Consider the following 20,263-nt stretch of genomic DNA (forward strand, 5'->3'; position numbering starts at 1 on the left):
TTTCTATGATTATAAATATAATTGTATAATAAAGTATATGTATTTCTATGTAGTAGTAGTGTGCTCACATTGTCTTTATCTCCAAGATGAACACAAATAGAAGCAGCGAGTGCTTTACTCCTTCAGGTCACACACGCTGGATGAAATTCAAACAGATTGGAGATGAAGGTGCTGTTTTGGGAAGCAGCAGTGGCAGCATGGTTGCATGCTGGGAGGTACAAGAAGGATACACACCTCATCCAAATGCTTGCTACCCTCTAAGAAGGAAAAAGTACCATTGAAATGATTGCAAAGTGATAAAAATGTCGTGAAAAATAAACAAACACACTGGTGATTGGTTCACAGTGTACCCCACCACCTGGGATAGACTCCAGCTCAGCCATGATTGAACAGGATAAGCGTAGACAATCAAGAATAAATGAAGATTCATGGAAGTTAGTGCTGACAAACGACCGATTTTCCTCATGTTTATTCATTCATTCATTCATTCATTCTCTATGTCGCTTGTCCTCATTCGGGTCACGGGGGTATGCTGGAGCCAGCTAACTTTGGTTGAGAGGTGGGGTACACCCTGCACTGGTTGCCAGCCAATCACAGGCTTTATTCATTTATACAGGCCTTTCATGTTGAACGTACGTGTCAGCTACTCGTAAGAAACACTTTTCATGTCATGTTGTCAAAGGTCATAACGCAAGTATGAATGTCATTTACACGCTAGACTTTGGACTTTTTCCATCACTTTTTATTGTAAAAGTTGACGAAAGGAGACGGCGGGGGTAATTATGTGGATGATAAATAAATCAATGGGATGCAAACATATGCTGTGCCCTTGGCTTGCAGTGTGCAATGCAGGGAAGCGGATCAGGGATTGCTGGGAAGGACGGAAGACAACGCTGGCGTGCAGCGTGGGGGCTGCAAGTGGACGTGTGCGAGAAAGACAGCGTGGGTTGTGGGAGTGGGAGTTACTGTATGGCTACATGCGTCTCTCTACGCTTATCAAAACACACACAAACTTTCAATTCATGTCCAAATTCTAATTCAGTCCTTCCACATACTGAAGGTGTGAAGGTGACTTTGATTGGTTGCCGCTCACTACGCTTGCTTACATTTTTTAGTAAAAAAACAAATGAGTGTTCCTCAGAACTTGTCCTTGTTCCCCACCAGCTACCTGCTGATGGATGTCTTTGGCACAGCACAGCTGGGGCTGCTGGGGCGTGGGGACGGGCTACGGGATGATGCCAGCTGGTCAGCAGATCATCTCCCAGGCGACGTGTACCCAGCGTCAGGATTGGCTCTGGCTGCCGCTTACCACGACATCAAGACCCGCCTTGCCAGTCTAGAGAGGGAGAACAACAGCATCAAAAGAAAACTGAAACATTACGAGGTCAAGGTGCACGTTCATACATTCATACTTTCATACAGTATACAGTACATCCATTCATACAGTATACATTCATTCATACGTTCATACAGTATACATTCATTCATACTGTATACATTCATTCATTCATACGTTCATACAGCATACATTCATTCATACAGTATACATTCATTCATTCATACGCTCATACAGTATACATTGATTTGTCGAGTATATATTCATTCATTCATACGTTCATCCAGTATACATTCATTCATTCATACCGTGTACACTATTGGACTCACTGCTGATGCTGATGGTTTTCTGTCTTGTTTCCAATGGGATGAAGTTTCCTATGATGAGGACGTTTGGAGAGGAGAGGATGGCCATCATGGAAGACCATCCTGAGACCACCAACCTACAACACAGGATCAACTCCCTCACCCAGGAGGTACAGTCTGCTCATCAAACCAATATTACCAACACGTTCTAGCTTTGACATTATCACTGCGGACATTCCACAGTAGGGACAAGTATTTGATCCCCTGCTGACCACCACATGGTTATGGTTATGATTATGATTATGATTATGATATGCTAGCTGAGAGAGACGGAACATAAAAGGTGGTTTGGTAGTTGGTGCTGTTGGCAAGCGTGGAGGTCTTTAGGAGGTTTCCTTAGGTTGCTCAGCAGGGTTGCACACACCTCAGGAAGCAGTACTCCACTCCAGTACTCCAGTACTCCAGTACTCTCTTGCTGTAAGTCAGGACCCCACCCCCACTTGCAGACAGAGACTATCCTCTCGTCCACCGGGTTAAACGCTAACGTACGGCCACTGAGCCAGGGGGGCAACAGCTCAGGTGACATTCCACATGCCCACGTTCGGCTGCTACCAGCTCACATTGCACCCGGCCCCTTTGGCCCCTCCTATGGGTGGTGAACTGATTGGAGGGGGGACCGAAGGGATTGGAGACCTTCTTTGGGCTGCACCAGGCTTGGCAACCAGGCTCTCAACATGGAGCCCCACCCCCACGCCTGGCTCGAGAGGGAGACCCTGGTGACCCGTGTTCGGATGAATATTGTTTTTTTCCATTTTCTGGCAGTCTTGTCATGGTAGCGTTTTGTACTCGTCTGTTCAAGAATGGTAAGATGTCTCGTGTCTCTTGGTGTGTCTCAGCTCCAGCAGAGCAAGGAGAGAGAGGAGCAACTGGAGGATGTCATCCAGGCCTATGAGAAGATTCACTTGGAGAAAAGCAACATCCAGAGAGATCTTGACAAGATGGTTGATGCATACACGCGTAGATGATACCAGTTTGGGTAGCGCCTCCACATTCTTCTTGTGTGTTTTAGACCACGCTAGCAGAGCGGCACATGGAGCAAATCTGCAGTCTGGAATCAGCTCTCAGGCAGAGAGAAACTTCCCTGCAAAAACTCAACTCTCAGCTTCGGAACAAAGACGCTCATCGGGGCCGTCTCCACGCCAGCCTGCTTGTACCGCGAGGTCAGCTCTGATATTTATCTTACGATTCATTTGTTTGACAGGATAGGATGGACATCCTTTCAGTGATGGTGGAATGACTGCACAACCAAAGTCTTTCATGGTTTCCTAAAACAACTGGATTAAAGTCTTTATGCGTAATTTGCCAAGTCAATACAGACATAGAATAGAATAGAATAAGAATAGAATAGAATAGAATGTCCAAGGAACTGAGTGAAGATCTCAGAAGAACTGTAGAATTGTAGGTTTATACAAGTTAGGAACGTGTTGATCACGTCAAACAAACTGTACATACTCTACATAGAAGTTATCTAGATGTGTCACCACAGAAGAGCCATACTGTCAACCTCAGATGATGGAGGACCAGTGAAGACACTTTGACATCAGCATGGATTGAGATGATGCCCAACCAAGAAAGGAACGGTCATGATGAAGCGTGGTATAGAAAGTGGATGAATGGCCACCTTTGATCTTTCAGTAACAAATAAGAAGTCCAGTTGTCAACATGTGTGCTGGATAAGATGTTGTGATGATCTTGCAGCCTTTCTTGAAATACTAACGCATGCCCATGGAGGTTGCACCACCTAACTGGTCCGTGTGTCGTTGAAAGAGGGCCGAGGGCCGACACTGCAGAGCTCCTGCAGCCTGGATGCTTTGTCAGATGTGAAGCTGCAGCGTCTGGAAGCTGAGCTGGAAGGAGCGCTGCACCAGGCTGAGGGAGCATCTCAGAGAGAGAAGGAGCTAAGGGCTGAGCTGCAGAGGCTCCAAGAGGAAGTCACTCAGCTACAAGAGGCACACACCACCAGAGAGGTAGGCATGACCAGGACCAAGTTTGCTTGATTTTTGGAGATACTTTTTTTCAGAAAAAACTTTTGAATTGTTTAGGTGTTAAAGGCAGTGACATAAAGAGAGTCATGTTTGTAATGGGGTGGATTCACCTCTCCTGCTCTGCAGGCCGCTGCCCCGTCATGTCAGAGAAGTCAAATAATCCGCAATGCTTGCCTGATGTCGTTACCATCATATATGAACTTGTTGGGAAATTTTAATGCTGGATTGTTTTATATAAGTTTCACTGTTGTCTGGCAGCAACTATGGTGCATTAAAGGACCACCGACCAAAGTGGGAAAACAGTATAAGCTGTATATTTGACATGTATTATCATGTATTCATAAGTGATTACAGACTTATGGTGAATGAGATGTGTTTTCTGCAGGAAAAAAAAAAAAACAACAACAATATTTTCCTAGCAAGAACTCCATAAAAAGTGATGAAGGACTATACTGTAGTTTGCTAATAACAGGAGTAAGTGCTAATGATGTCTCCGTGGAACAGGAGTTGGATCCACACTGTGAGCACTGTGATGTAGAATGGATCAAGAAAGCTGGGGATGAACAGTAAGTTACATTACTGCCGTTATGACCTTATCATGGGACTCAATGTACACTGCAAATGTACACGACAACGTACAGTAGGGGAAAGAAGTACTTCATCCCCTGCTGATTTGACCCCGTTACAAAGATATCAATACTGCATCATTTTATGCTAGCTTTGGTTATGGTTTCATTGATTTTGAACATGCATGCATCGAATGCTTCAAGCTTTATTTGAGCAGAGAGAGACAGAATGTAAAAACATCAAATTAAGGGTAGAAATTCATTGAGTGAGAGAACCATTTAATCATGGAGAGCTTCTCACCAAGCATCTTGTTGGTGGTCTTGTGCAGGTCTACAATGAAGGGACAGGTCTACTAACTGGTCTGTGTTTCTGCTAGAATAAAAGTAGAAATGACGTCCTGCTGATATATTAGTAAAGGGGTATCAGCGGGGGATGAAATACTTGTTTTCCCAATGGAATATGTTGCTCAGCATCCGTGTGTGTTGCAGGGTGAATCTAGCGTTGGCCTACACCGAGCTCACAGAGGAGTTGGGTCGTGTGCGGACATTGACTGCAAAACAGAACAAGCTTCTGCTGCAGACCCAACAGGAACCTGGTAGGTGTCCTGCCGAACACTGCTGCTTAAAAGGCCAGATGATTGATGAACCTTCCTGTCACTACTATCAAGTGCGTGCGGATGCAAAACCTTAGCAATTTCTAATCATAACTTCTTAATCAGCATATTCCCAATATTCTGCATAATAATGTCAGGACACCCAAACAATACAAACATAGCTTTTTCTAGAGGTGCATGATAATTATCGGGCCGATACGAGGGAATTATGACCAATAAATCATACTGATAAATCCAATAACATATTGGAAATAGCTCCAATAACCGATCATTGAAAATAACGCTCCAATGAGCTGAGATTACCGTGCGGGTGAGCAAAATAAGGGCTCCTTTTTTCTCCTGCCTGTGATGTTAACAGCCTGTTGTAACGTCCGCCGAGCTCACAAACATTCACTTTCCATCCATCCATCCATCCATTTTCTATACCGCTTCTTCCTCATTAGGGTCGCGGGACATTCACTTTCCCAGGAAGACATTTTGTGTGCTAAGTCGTTGTGCTAAATGCTCTGTGATCGGGGGGAAAAACACATGGAGACCACAAAAAAACTTATCAGCCACCCGAAATGCCAGTGGCGCAGCATTTGAAGAGTGCAAAAGGTTTGCCAGAGACCTCCGTGGCATGTGCCCGAATGTAGTCCACTTTCCTGGGCCCCAGCAGGCGGCTCCCTCCCCTCAATGCTCTGGTTCTCCTGATAGAAGTGATGTGCTAGTAGTCATGTCATATTTGATGAGGACAAATCAACAAATCCCGATTTGTTCCAGCCCTTCTTACCTCCACGTCGGCACAAACTACACTTGCATCTAAATAAAACAAAGTAGTTGTAAAAAAGTTATCCGTATCTTATCGGCCTTACTGTAGAAGAAGAAAGTTATGGGTATCGTGCATCTCTAGTTTTCCTGTCCAAAAGTTGGACGCTGACGAAGATGCTTGGCTTTCTGTTTCTGTTTTGTGCCTGTGAATATTCTCATTCATTGTCAGATGCTGCTGAAAAGATAAATGATGTTGAAATAACGAATAAATGATGTATGTTCTTATTATTCATGTCCTCAATGAACACCCACTTTTGTTTTACGAGAAACGTGACAATTCTGCCCACTTTCCAGGCTCTCGCCCTCCTTCAGCTCCTCAGCGTTTCTCCGCCGCCTCCCCGAAGTCTACTTCCCTCACCCCTGATAGGCTGATCCCCTCTCCTCCCCTGCACAATGGCCCCGCCTCCTACTCTCATCAACCAACCAGCAGCCATCTTCGAGCAAAGTTCCAGAGTCGCCGCAGTTACTCTGAGGTACATTCATGACTTTTTTATGTACTTTTATGTACTTTTTACTATTTCAGTGGGGTAAGTTTACGCCCACAAGCATAAACGTAAGAAACGTAACAGAAATGAGGCAAATAAATACCGTATGTGATGTGAATGTAGTCGTTGGTCTTGTTGGCCAGCAGAGAGGTCACAGGCCACGTGCTTGCTTGGCTTTTCTTTTGGTTTGGGTGAGAGAAACGTCCCCAAAGCAGGATGTTTCCACCAAGGACTGTAAAAGGATAGGACTGTCAAGTCGGGGGTAAATGGAGAAAATCAGCAAGGGATGAAATAGTTGTTTTTCCTGCTCCAAGGTTTCTGAGCCCTCATCTATCCAGAGATTCCCATCTCGCCTGATGAGAGACCCGGTATCCACCTTACCCAAGCCCAGGTCCTTCTTTGGGGAGGCTTATGGACAGTCCAAATCCCAGCTGCGAGGGACCTTAGCAGGTCTTGTCAGACCAGCGTCGGCTCATGGAGGCGACAGAAGAGTTGGATCAGAAGGAGACGGGGGGGTCAGCAGTCCTCATCATCATGTGCTGGACTTGGGTTTCCCTTTGACGGCTGAGGTAGTGAAGTTTTTATGTTTGACGTACTAGAAGGAGTTTGGGTCGTGTTGACGCTTCTCTGCTGCTGGTGTCTGCAGGTGCATCACTTTTGTCAGCTGGACCAGCCCACCATGCTGGTGACCCCCCCGCAGTCATCAGATGATGAGGAGGTGATGCATGTTAAGAGAAGCGTAGGTCATGGTTACGAAGCATTTTATCGAGTGTTGTTGCCGTTGCAGGATGTGAGTATGTATCTCTCGGCGGCCGCCAGTCCTCCTCCATCGCTTAGGGAACAATCCCTCCTCCCCCCCTTCTCGTCTCCCAGGAAACAGCCCCAAAGTCCCTCTTTTTCAGCCCCCGAGGGCCCGACCACACTCTCCTGCCATCTGCCTGCCGACATGAACGCTGAGCATGCTCAGTCGTGGCCCTCCATTAACGTGAGTGCGAGGCTAACGTCACATGTTCACTGTGTGACTTTTCCATATGCTCTGGAGCTTAGTGACATCATACACACATCTGTTCTCATGGAATGATCTGTTCCAGTGTCAAATAGTGGCCATCATAAAAAAGGTGCCACTGTAATACCTATTTAATACCACTATAATACCTGTTTAATACCCCTTTAATTGTTAAGAAACGACTAAGCCGTGAACTGGATTCCAAAGCAGAGACAAGCAATTCGTAACCAAAAGTTTATTATAACAAAGGGTTCCAAGTAATGGAAAAATATACAACAAAAACCACAAAGTACAACTGAAAACACCTGGATCTAATCACAGTGAAAAACTAGCAGAGAGGAAAAAGGTACAAAACACAAAAAGCTGCACAAAACAATAGGCAGAGCAAGAACTGAAAACGCTGCTGAACAATCACGCAGAAACTGGTATATGAAAACTCACCGCTGCAGGGATCCACGCTGGCTGCAGCTTATGTAGGCAGCTCCTAATCGTCTGCAGGTGTGCTTAATCAATCCCACCTGCAACCTCAGAGGTGTGCTGTAACGAGAGACAGCCAGAGGGCAGCAGAGCATCACACAGAACCTGACATTAATGCCACTATAATACCTCTTTAATACCCCTTTAATGCCACTATAACACCTATTTAATACCTCTTTAATACCCCTTTAATGCCACTATAACACCTATTTAATACCCTTTTAATACCTCTTTAATGCCCCTTTAATACTTGTTTAATCCCGGTGTAATACCTGTTTAATATGTTTATTACCCATTAAGCTTGGCCTGTTTACATTCTTTTATTTGTGATGAACTTTATTTCTTTTGCTTTTCATGCTTTTTATGGCCAATTATGCAAATGTCACGGTTGCATCATCACGTGCATGTGAGGTGCTTTAGAAGCAGAGTAATGATGCCATCTACTGTACAGGGTTGGAATGACAGGCTAGAAAGTCTGTAGTCTGCAGTATATCAAAATTAAAGCATGCTAGTAATGGCCTAGATTCCACTGCAGGCGGACGTCACGTGTCACATGCATGTCAAAGGTCAACATCCTGACGTGGATATCATACATTTGTAAACTGATATACATATGTAAGTTGATATACACACGTAAGTTGATATACACATGTATTCAAGTTATCATACGTATGTAGCTGATATACACATGTAAGTTGATATACACACGTAAGTTGATATACAGACGTATTTAAGTTATCATACATATGTAGGTGATATACACATGTAAGTTGATATACATATGTAAGTTGATATACACATGTATTTAAGTTATCATACGTATGTAGCTGATATACACATGTAAGTTGATATACATATGTAAGTTGATATACACATGTATTTAAGTTATCATACGTATGGAGCTGATATACACATGTAAGTTGATATACACACGTATTTAAGTTATCATACATATGTAGGTGATATACACATGTAAGTTGATATACATATGTAAGTTGATATACACATGTATTTAAGTTATCATACGTATGTAGCTGATATACACATGTAAGTTGATATACATATGTAAGTTGATATACACATGTATTTAAGTTATCATATGTATGTAGCTGATATACACATGTAAGTTGATATACATATGTAAGTTGATATACACATGTATTTAAGTTATCATACGTATGGAGCTGATATACACATGTAAGTTGATATACACACGTATTTAAGTTATCATACATATGTAGGTGATATACACGTGTAAGTTGATATACATATGTAAGTTGATATACACATGTATTTAAGTTATCATACGTATGTAGCTGATATACACATGTAAGTTGATATACATATGTAAGTTGATATACACATGTATTTAAGTTATCATACGTATGTAGCTGATATACACATGTAAGTTGATATACATATGTAAGTTGATATACACATGTATTTAAGTTATCATACGTATGTAGCTGATATACATATGTAAGTTGATATACATATGTAAGTTGATATACACATGTATTTAAGTTATCATACGTATGTAGCTGATATACACATGTAAGTTGATATACATATGTAAGTTGATATACACATGTATTTAAGTTGTCATACGTATGTAGCTGATATACACATGTAAGTTGATATACATATGTAAGTTGATATACACATGTATTTAAGTTATCATACGTATGTAGCTGATATACACATGTAAGTTGATATACGTATGTAAGTTGATATACACATGTATTTAAGTTATCATACATATGTAGCTGATATACACATGTAAGTTGATATACATATGTAAGTTGATATACACACACGTATTTAAGTTATCATACATATGTAGGTGATAGTATATCACCTACATATGTATGATAACTTAAATACGTGTGTATATCAACTTACATATGTATATATACTTGCATATGTACACTGCTCAAAAAAATGAGAGGAACACTTGGAAAACACATCAGATCTAAACTGGGGGAAAAATGATGTTGAATATCTTTCCTGACAATAAGTGGGTGATGTATTAGTGACAAAATGATGCCACATCATTTGATAGAAATGAAAATGATCACCCTATAGAGGGGGGAAATCAAAGACACCCCAAAAATGAAAGTGAAAAAATGATGCAGCAGACTGGTCCATTTAGCTAAAATGTCATTGTAGCAACTCAAAATGATTCTCAGTAGTTTGTGTGGCCCCCACGTGCTTGTACGCATGCCTGACAACGTGGGGGCATGCTCCTAATGAGACTACGGATGGTGTCCTGGTGGATCTCCTCCCAGATCTGGACCAGGGCATCACTGCGGTACCTGGACGCATGGAGGAGATTCCAGGAGACAGGTAGTTACTCCAGGAGAGCTGGACAGGGCCGTAGAAGGTCCTTCAACCCTCAGCAGGATCGGTATCTGCTCCTTTGTGCAAGGAGGAACAGGATGAGCACTGCCAGAGCCCTACAAAATGACCTCCAGCTGGCCACTGGTGTGAATGTTTCTGACCAAACAATCAGAAACAGCCTCCATGAGGGTGGCCTGAGGGCCCGACGTCCTGTAGTGGGCCCTGTGCTCACCGCCCAGCACCGTAGAGCTCCATTGGCATTTGCCATAGACCACCAGAATTGGCAACTACACCACTGGTGCCCTGTGCTCTTCCCTGATGAGAGCAAGTTCAACCTGAGCACATGCGACAGACGTGAAAGGGTCTGGAGATGCCGTGGAGAACGTTATGCTGCCTGCAACATCATTCAGCATGACCGGTTTGGTGGTGGGTCAGTGATGGTCTGGGGAGGCATATCCCTGGAAGGACGTACAGACCTCTACAGGTTAGATAACGACACCCTGACTGCTATTAGGTATCGGGATGAAATCCTTGGACCCATTGTCAGAACCTACGCTGGTGCAGTGGGACCTGGGTTCCTCCTGGTCCACGACAATGCCCGACCTCATGTGGCTATGCAGGTAGTTCCTGGAGGATGAAGGAATTGATACCATTGACTGGCCCCCACGTTCACCTGACCTAAACCCAATAGAACACCTCTGGGACATTATGTTTAGGTCCAACCGGCGCCGCCAGGTTGCTCCTCAGACTGTCCAGGAGCTCATTGATGCCCTGGTCCAGATCTGGGAGGAGATCCACCAGGACACCATCCGTAGTCTCATTAGGAGCATGCCCCGACGTTGTCAGGCATGCGTACAAGCACGTGGGGGCCATACAAACTACTGAGAATCATTTTGAGTTGCTACAATGACATTTTAGCTAAATGGACCAGTCTGCTGCATCATTTTTTCACTTTCATTTTTGGGGTGTCTTTGATTTCCCCCCTCTATAGGGTGATCATTTTCATTTCTATCAAATGATGTGGCATCATTTTGTTACTAATACATCACCATCTTATTATCAGGAAAGATATTCAACATCATTTTTCCCCCAGTTTAGATCTGATGTGTTTTCCAAGTGTTTAATTTTTTTGAGCAGTGTATATATCAGCTTACATATGTATATCACCTACATATGTACTGTATGATAACTTATATATGTGTGTATATCAACTTACATATGTATATCAGTTTACTTTAGGACCCTTTCCAAAAAATTAGAATGTCATGGAAAAGTTGTTTAATTTCCATAATTCCATTCAAAAAGTTAAACTTTCATAGATTATAGATTCAGGGCCCACAATTTAAACGATTTCAAGTGTTTATTTGTTTATTTTTACATAATTTGGGCTTCCAGCTCATAAAACCCACGAAAACAGGAATTCAAAAAATTAGAATACTGTGAAAAAAATCACCATTTACTTCTCAGTTTTTTTCCAATACAGGAACAGCCTGGAGATTGGGAAGACCTGGGTTCGATTCTCCCCTGGGCATTTCTGTGTGGAGTTTGCATGTTCCCCCCCGTGTGCGCGTGGGAAAAAAAAGAAAGAAATTAGGATCACATTAAATCAATCAAAATATCCATTTCTATACCGCTTCTTCCTCATTAGGGTCGCGGGGGCATGCTGGAGCCTATCCCAGCTGACTTCGGGCGACAGGCGGGGTACACCCTGGACTGGTCGCAGGGCACATATAGACAAACAACCATTCACACTCACATTCATACCTATGGGCAATTTAGAGTTACCAATTAACCTCACCTGCATGTTTTTGGGAATGTGGGAGGAAGCCGGAGTGCCCGGAGAAAACCCACGCGCACACGGGGGGAACATGCAAACTCCACACAGAAATGCCCAGGGGAGAATCGAACCCAGGTCTTCCCGATCTCCAGGCTGTTCCTGTATTGGCCAACGTGCTAACCACTAGACCACCGTGCGGCCCAATCAAAATATGGTACTTTCAAAGGGCAAAGGGATTCCCAACCAAGTATTGAAGATTGACATATCGTTGTGAAAGTACAATCAAAATATGGTACTTTCAAAACGATATGTCAATCTTCAATACTTGGTTGGGAATCCCTTTGCCTTAATCATTGCCTCGATGCCACGTGGCATTGAAGCAATCAGCCTGTGGCATTGCCTGGGAGTTATGGAAGCCCAGATTTCCTTCATGCTTGCTGTCAGCTCTTCTTTGTTGTTGGGTCTGGTGCCCCTCATTTTCCTCTTGAGAATACCCCATAGATTCTCAATGGGGTTTAGGTCCGCTGAGTTGGCTGGCCAGTCAAGCACTGTGATGGCATGGGCATCAAACCAGGTTTTGGTGCTTCTGGCGGTATGGGCAGGGGCCAGGTCCTGCTGGAAGATGAAATCTGCATCTTCATACAGATCCTCTAAAACAGGGGTAGGGAACCTATGGCTCGGGAGCCAGATGTGGCTCTTTTGATGACTGCATCTGGCTCTCAGACATTTCTTAACACCATCAAATTTTAATAACAGTATTAAAAATAACGTTCAAAATAAAAAAACTTTGTCATGCATTTTAATCCATCCATCCACTTTCCAGCGCCATGCGGGTGGCCATAGCCAATGCCAGCCGTCCTTCCCATATTTTCCAGCTCAAACACCAAAACTTGATTATTACCCGGGTCATTGAGAGGTGAAGAAGTAAACTTCCCTCCTTTAAACAGTCAGCTAGCTGCACAGCAAACCCTTTTGATGAAGAAGATGGCAAAAAGAAAGACCGATACGGCGTACGATGTAAAACCATACGGCACCAGAAGTTGCATTGTGTTATCAAAAAGAATCAATTCAACGACTTACTGTTGGTCTTGCTTAAAAACGCACACATTTAGTTGTATTCAGTGTTGCAAAATATGATGTGGCTCTCACGAAAATACATTTTAAAAAAATGCGGCTTTCGTGGCTCTCTTAGCCAAAAAGGTTCCCGACCCCTGCTCTAAAACATTCTGGTAGACTGTTGCGGTGACCTTGGATTTAAGAAAGCAGAGTTTACCAACACCTGCACCGGACATTGCACCCCAAATCATGATGGACTGTGGATATTTCACACTACTCAGGCAGCTTGGGTTCTGTTCCTCACCCGTCTTCCTCCAAACCCTTGGACCTTGATTCCCAAATGAAAGGCACACTTTACTTTCATCGGAAAAGAGGACCTTGGACCACTGGCCAACAGTCCAGTCCTTCTCCTTGGCCCAGTGGAGACGCTTCCTACATTGGCTCAGGTTCAGAAGTGGCTTGACCCGAGGAACCCGACAGTTGTAGCCCATCTCCCGGATGCGTCTGAATGTGCTGGTTTTTGAAGCTGTGACTCCCGCCTCGTTCCACTCTTTCTGGATCTCTGCCAGATTCTTGAATCTTCCCTGTTTGATAATCCGCTGAAGCCCACGGTCATCTCTTTTGCTGGTGCATCTTCTCCTGCCACATTTTGCCCTTCCTCTAGACTTTCCATTGATATGCTTGGACACAGCACTCTGTGAACAACCAGCCTCCTTAGCTATGAACTTTTGTGGCTTACCCATCCTATGGAGGGTATCAATGATGGTCTTCTGGCCAGTTGTCATGTCTGCAGTCTTCCCCATATTGAACCCAACTGAGACAATTGAACCAAACTGAAGCAATTTAATGACACCTGGGGAAGCCTGTGCAGGTGATTTGACTTTAGTAGATGATTAGTGTGTGACACTCAGTTTAAAACATTCATGCCCTGCAAAATTTGGGCTGATTTCTTCACAGTATTCTAATTTTTTGAATTCCTGTTTTCGTGGGTTTTATGAGCTGGAAGCCCAAATTATGTAAAAATAAACAAATAAATACTTGAAATCATTTAAATTGTGGGCCCTGAATCTATAATCTATGAAAGTTTAACTTTTTGAATGGAATTATGGAAATTAAACAACTTTTCCATGACATTCAAATTTTTTGGAAAGGGTCTGTATGTAAGTTGATATCATACATACAGGTATCTGAGTTATCATACATATGGAAGGTGATGTACAGTAAGTTGATGTAAGTACAGTATGAACGTCATGTTTGCCCAGGTTAACATCTAGCAGTGGAAGTAAGTATAATTTCAAAAAAGTCCTTTATTTTGGAATAAATTGTGAAGTCATAGCAGAGGAAAGGCAGGGAAGGGAAGGAGTGATGGGATAAGTCCTGATAAATAATCAATTCATTGATGAAGTGGTGGTTGGCACCAATGCAGGGCTGAGCTCCCCCATCTTTCCATCCAAGTGATGTCCGTGTCTTCCTCTGCTTGCAGTTATGGATGGAGTCTGAAGAGAGCGCTGTACGAAGCTGCCCTCTTTGTCAGCTGACCTTTCCAACGGGATACCCTGATGATGCGCTCATAAAACACATTGACTCGCACTTGGAGAACAGCAAGATCTGACACCATTCCTAGTTCTTTCTTTACTACAAACGAGAGTTGGGGAAAAACTGAAAAGAAAAATTGTTACACGAAGTGTGTCAGAAAAGTTCCAGGACTGTTGATGTTGGTGATCTTCATCCACACACCCGACTCATTCGACCTGGCTCCGGACCTCAAGGAGGTCTTCAAGGGGACCCGTTGTGCAGACATGGACCAATAAATAAATAAATACATAAATAAATAAATAAAAATGCAGTGATTGGGAGAACGCCAAAAAAGACAGCCAAAAAAACGATCCATGCGGTTGTGACCTGGACTTTATCCTGGGATTACTGCACAGTATACTTGATGGCACTTTTCTGACACGTCTTCTTACGCTCCTCTGATATACTGTATGCTAATGTTCACTTTTCTTCTCATATTACACATTATTTCTTTGAAAAAAAAAAGAAAAGAACAATTTTAATTCTTGTAAGATGACTCTTTTCAAGAGATTGAGCCTTTGACTTTGGGAAAATGCAGCTTTATTCTTGTATATTTATGAGCTTTTACTTTCTAATCATCACTGGTAGTTTCCAGGTTTCCAGAAACAGAAAAGGTTTGCATTTTCTTGACCAAGTTTGCATACTTTGAACAGGGCTACTATCTTTTTATCCACAATCTCAAATCAGACCAGCAAACTTTTCTACTTGTTTTGTCCTCACTCCACACTACTGTAGTATTTCCTCACCAAAAATCTCTGCTGTACTGACTTTCTTTGGTGTAACTAGTGCTGAACAAGGCCATGCGCACGGGACATGATTTGATATGCGACATAAATGGTGTATATACGCTACGTATTTCAAGAAGACTATTGGCAAAATATTTAGTGAAATGATGGTGATGGGTGGCTGGATAGATGAAGCTCTGCTGGGGATATCATCATACATTTCCTTGTGGATGGATTATGTCATGCTCGCTACAATACTGCAGACAAATACTCTTGGCCTTTTGTGTACATACAAAAAGTTTGACGTCCGAGTTCAGTTCATAAAAGATGGGAACAAAAGCCAAAGTGTTGCGTGTATATTTTAGTCACATGTTACACGCACTGTCAGGATACAAAAAACTCTCCTACATAACTTTGTTTTTTTACAACATTGTAGCAGATGGCATTTACCTGACAAGCAGGTTTGTCAGCTTCCTGTCGTCATCTTGTGATTGCTGGCTCATGTGCACGGAGGCCGGACGTGCAAAGCAGGCTTAACTTAACTGCTCCGATACCAACAGTCTACATTGACACCAAAGCAGCTAGTAGCTCAGTGTTCCAACATACGCAAACGGCAACTGCTATCACAGCTAGAGATTGAGGAGGTACAACACGTTAATGCTCCGGCAAGGGGGAGCCAGGATGATAGGTCAGAAGGGGGCGTTAACATCAACGCCCCCCCTCCCAAGAGATTGGGTACCAAGCCCCAGAGACAGACAGCAAAGTGAGAGATTAACTGACCTGAGAGATAAGATCATGGCTAAGATAAGAACCTGTCAACCCCCACACACACTAGCGAGAATGAGTGAAGTACCACCAGGAAGTCTCCTAGCTGATGTGAATGCAGCAATAAGAACGATCCCTACTGCGACAATCACTGAAACCAATGAGCTGATATACAATACAGCAACAGTGATCCTGGAGATGCTTGGCAAGCACAGCGATAACATGAAGGTCAAGGAGGAGGCACCATGGCGGAGAAGGTTGGAAGCCAAAATCAAGGCAACACGGATGGAAGTAAGCCAATTGTCAGAACTCCAGAAAGGTGCAACCAGAAAAGGGGTATCCAAGAGGTACAGTCAGATGCCCATACCTGAGGCTCTGGGACCTGCCAAAGAAGACTCCAAGCCCTGGCTGCAAGACTGAGGAGATACACAAGAGGAATACTGTATAAGCCAGGAAAACTAACCGGCTGTTCTCCACTAGGCCAGCTAAAGTGTACTCCCAGTGGCAGGGAAATACCACAAGAACTACCCCACCAAGGCTGGAGACTGAACAATACTGGAAAGGCATATGGGAGAGGGAAGCATCACATCACAGTGGTTAAAAGATTTAAGAGCAGACCACAGCACCCTCCCTGACCAAGGTCCAGTAACAATCACAGTGGCAGACATCCAACAAAGAATCTCAGGCATGAAGAAGTGGACAGCACCTGGCCCAGACATGATGTACACCTACCGGTTACAGAAGCTATTTATTGAACCATTTTATACTATGCACATGTACATTTATTTGATTTCCTATTCCTTTGATTTAATAATAAAATAGAAATGAATCATTTCATATTTAATTTTTCTTCAGTAATTTGATGAGATGGAATGGACTATTCAAAAAGCATTTCATGTAAAACAAAAAGCCAAAGCACGGATATTATCAAACCTTTTATTTCAAGCTAAACAGAGGAAAATGGTGTATTTTCCTTGACAAGTGACTTTAAAAATACTGCCTAATACGTCGTCGATCAAGTAAAAGCCAGAAGATTTTATCATTGGCAAGAACAGCAAGAAACACATTTCCACCTTCCAACACAAAGGCAGTGATGATGTGACAAGTTCATGACCATGCAAAAGGTCCCACGCAAGCAGACACTCGAAAAAATACTCTGCAGTATTTCCTCTACTCTCAATACTCTGCAGGAGGCCAGACAATCAACAAAAGGTGCGGTAAAATGAAATAAATATTTCTGGTGACAGACATCTTAAAAGAAACATTTCTCTCCCAAATATAAGCTGCAAGACAAAAAGAACACCTTGAAAAACCCACCATTTTTTAACAGCATGTAATTAATATGAAGGACAAGCGAGGGATTACGTTTGTGCTTTCATCATCTGTAGGAGGTAGGCAGCAAGGTGGGAGGACCTTGGACTTCCTAAAAGAGTCGTCATCTGTTCCATGGTGGCACGTCACCTCATGTGGTCCAAAAAGACCACACAGAGGCTCATGTATGCTAACAAACTCCCCCAGCCTCCCCACCCTGGCAGTAGCAGCATCGTAGACTTCATTCATACATCTTATACTTCCTTTGTTGCATTTAGCTCCATCCACATATGCCAGCTAAATGCAGCATTTACCACAGCTCCAGGTTCTCAGTGTTGGAAAACCCTGGTTCTTCACGAAGCTTCCAGTAGGTTCCGTTGTACAGCCACACCTCCTGGCCAGCATCATCTACTTCTTTCCTGGAAACACAAGCAGTGCTTCTGGGTAGTAATGCTAACATCTCATAACTCTACATAGGAATTACCAAAGACCACGACAAAAAATAAAGACCACGACTAAAGACTGACTAAACAAAAGACCACGACTAAAGACTGACCGCAGATCTAAGAACTTCCCAGAGCATTTTCATTTTCATGGTGTTGATGCATGGAAGAGAAGAAATGAAATGTGATGAGTTTTGTTTTTTTATTAATTGCTTTTTAAGATCATAAATGATTGAAATGAATGACTGAAATAAATCAAGCTTGTCTTTGGTCTTGAAATGTGTTCCCCTCCCCCCCGGATCTTCTGAATATGTTTTAGGGGTGAGGAGGTTTTTCTAAAGCAGAAGTTTGATGATTGAAGAACCTGAAGGTACCTGAAGAACCTCGGGATGTGCTCCCGTCCTTGCTTGGCCATCTCCTTCCTCCTCTCCCTCTGCTTCTCCTCCACCTCATCCTTCTTTTTGTCCGCCTCTGCTACCTTTCCCTCCTCCAAGAGCCTGAAGGAAAGGTTGAGTGATGATAAAAGTAAATCAGCTCATCCATTCATACCCTGATGGACTTGGCTGTCACCCCTTTACTTGCCCCATCATTTCTATTCTGCTGTTTTACTGAATTAGTGGATTATTTCCAGTCTTATTCAGAGTCCTATTTTGTGCAAGCTGCCAGCTGTCAATAACTAGCAAGAGGATCGTGTTCATTAAATGCACACACACACAGATTCATTACGCATACAAATGTGAGCGAGTGTGCCGAGCGTTTGACTTTTGGATTATTTTCAGTCTTTGTATTTTATTTCTATAATAAAATGGCAGTTAGCATTAACGACCTCCGAGGAGCGAATGCATCACAGTCACTGAATTGGCTACATCAGGACTGTGCACGTGCATGTGCATGGAATAGAGTTAACTTCCAATCGTACCAAAAGAGGCGTGGCCAACTAGGATGCAGATCAGTGCTCCAACTGCTTTTTAATCAGTTTGACTTTTTTTATTGTGTCTAAAAAAAAAGCTAAAACCTATATGCTAACAAGTTATTGATTTCAAGGTAAAAAAACAGCCTTCATGTTAGCTTTGTATTATTAGCATCACCATTTCTCCTTCTGTTAACCTTTTTTCTCCAATTTTTGCAGCTTTTGTAACTTTAATGATATATTAACAAAAGAAAAAAAAAAAAAAAAAAATATATATATATATATATATATATATGTATACACACATACACAGTATATACAGTTTATATATGAAATACAAGATAATACCTGATAAATGAATAATAAGCCTTGGTGGGGGTCTGTGCTGTAGCGAGTGCTTTTGTGTTTTACCTCTGATCGGGTCTGAAACGCGTGTCTGTCGGTGGAAGAAGGGCTTGGAGTTCAGGCGTGAGTTCATTGAGCTCCCTGGCGTTGCATGAGAAGCCATAGTACTGGAAGTGATCATCAGGCTGCACATCTGCTCAAGGAAATGAGACGTCAGAGCAAAGGAACCCTTGAGGAACACTACGATGTATGAAGCTGGTACTTACTGGGCTTCCAGATACACTTTGAGGTTGGCAACGTGTCACACACGATGCCCTCATGCCAGAGCCCTCCAAAACGATGGACAACCTCTCCAGCCCTGTCCAGAACCACACCCTGGACCTCGTTTTTATTGTTGTCAGAGCTCCAGTATCTGGACTGTATGGACAAGAAATCATCCAAAACCGGACCAAAAATGACAAACTTTTTCCCCACGTTTCCTCACCTTGACAAATGTTATCTTGCAGGTACAGACGTCGCTCTCTTTGTTTCTGATGACCACTTCGCCATAGTGCTCCAACCAGCGCTGCTGACTCAGCACGTTGTGAATGCAAGTAACGGCTTTGTTCCACTGGTAGTGATCGCCGTACCTACAAAAGCCACTGGTTAGCATGAACAATGCTAATGGTAGCATCGGGAATGTTGGCAGGAAGAAGCCTCGTCTCACTTGGGTAAAGTAACATTGACAGGTCCGCTAGAGATGATCTCCACAGACTTGCCCCAGAACTTGTTCTTCCATCTTTGATCTGGACAAAACGCACAACTTACAGTATATATACTCCACAACAACGTGTATACTTTACAAGTATACTGTACAGTATATACTAACTGTACTGATACTGTGTAGTATGTACTCTACAAGGTATATACTGTATATAAACAAGGTACACACACACAGTATATAGATATATGGTCAAATGACACTGTATATACTCTACAAGGTATATATGTATATATATATATATACATATATATATACAGACCCTTTCCAAAAAATTAGAATGTCATGGAAAAGTTGTTTAATTTCCATAATTCCATTCAAAAAGTTAAACTTTCATAGATTATAGATTCAGGGCCCACAATTTAAACGATTTCAAGTGTTTGTTTATTTTTACGTAATTTGGGCTTCCAGCTCATAAAACCCACGAAAACAGGAATTCCAAAAATTAGAATACTGTGAAGAAATCACCATTTACTTCTCAGTTTTTGCAGGAAAAAAAGAAAGAAATTAAGATCACATCAAATCAATCAAAATATGGTACTTTCAAAACAATATGTCAATCTTCAATACTTGGTTGGGAATCCCTTTGCCTTAATCACTGCCTCGATGCCA

At 42.7% G+C, this 20,263-nt stretch overlaps 2 protein-coding genes across 8 annotated transcripts in view; one reads left to right on the plus strand and one right to left on the minus strand.

Moving 5' to 3' along the window:
- LOC129171014 (potassium voltage-gated channel subfamily C member 1-like) overlaps positions 1-14,862 on the plus strand; it is a 92,535-nt gene extending 77,673 nt beyond the window's left edge. For 2 of the 3 annotated variants that reach the window (XM_054759292.1, XM_054759291.1), the window contains exons 2-13: positions 1,165-1,390; positions 1,710-1,811; positions 2,538-2,642; positions 2,711-2,861; positions 3,469-3,668; positions 4,191-4,252; positions 4,742-4,848; positions 5,971-6,149; positions 6,476-6,730; positions 6,808-6,879; positions 6,949-7,146; positions 14,301-14,862. In XM_054759292.1, the coding sequence (XP_054615267.1) occupies positions 1,175-1,390; positions 1,710-1,811; positions 2,538-2,642; positions 2,711-2,861; positions 3,469-3,668; positions 4,191-4,252; positions 4,742-4,848; positions 5,971-6,149; positions 6,476-6,730; positions 6,808-6,879; positions 6,949-7,146; positions 14,301-14,429 (1,776 nt within the window). In that variant the 5' untranslated portion in view covers positions 1,165-1,174 and the 3' untranslated portion in view covers positions 14,430-14,862. Of the gene's footprint in view, positions 1-1,164; positions 1,391-1,709; positions 1,812-2,537; positions 2,643-2,710; positions 2,862-3,468; positions 3,669-4,190; positions 4,253-4,741; positions 4,849-5,970; positions 6,150-6,475; positions 6,731-6,807; positions 6,880-6,948; positions 7,147-14,300 lie in introns of those variants that run through there. The other variant, XM_054759295.1, reaches the window with a different exon arrangement.
- LOC129171013 (oxysterol-binding protein-related protein 7-like) overlaps positions 14,071-20,263 on the minus strand; it is a 34,318-nt gene continuing 28,125 nt past the window's right edge. The window contains exons 17-22 of one of the 5 annotated variants that reach the window (XM_054759286.1): positions 19,598-19,676; positions 19,376-19,520; positions 19,158-19,308; positions 18,958-19,084; positions 18,011-18,133; positions 14,071-17,612 (exon numbers count right to left, since the gene is read on the minus strand). In XM_054759286.1, coding sequence (XP_054615261.1) covers positions 17,504-17,612; positions 18,011-18,133; positions 18,958-19,084; positions 19,158-19,308; positions 19,376-19,520; positions 19,598-19,676 — 734 coding nt within the window. In that variant the 3' untranslated portion in view covers positions 14,071-17,503. The remainder of the gene's footprint in view (positions 17,613-18,010; positions 18,134-18,957; positions 19,085-19,157; positions 19,309-19,375; positions 19,521-19,597; positions 19,677-20,263) is intronic. The other 4 variants (XM_054759285.1, XM_054759282.1, XM_054759284.1 and 1 more) reach the window with 4 other exon arrangements.

Source organism: Dunckerocampus dactyliophorus, chromosome 18 (assembly GCF_027744805.1).
Source record: "Dunckerocampus dactyliophorus isolate RoL2022-P2 chromosome 18, RoL_Ddac_1.1, whole genome shotgun sequence".
In the NCBI taxonomy this organism is placed as follows: domain Eukaryota; kingdom Metazoa; phylum Chordata; class Actinopteri; order Syngnathiformes; family Syngnathidae; genus Dunckerocampus; species Dunckerocampus dactyliophorus.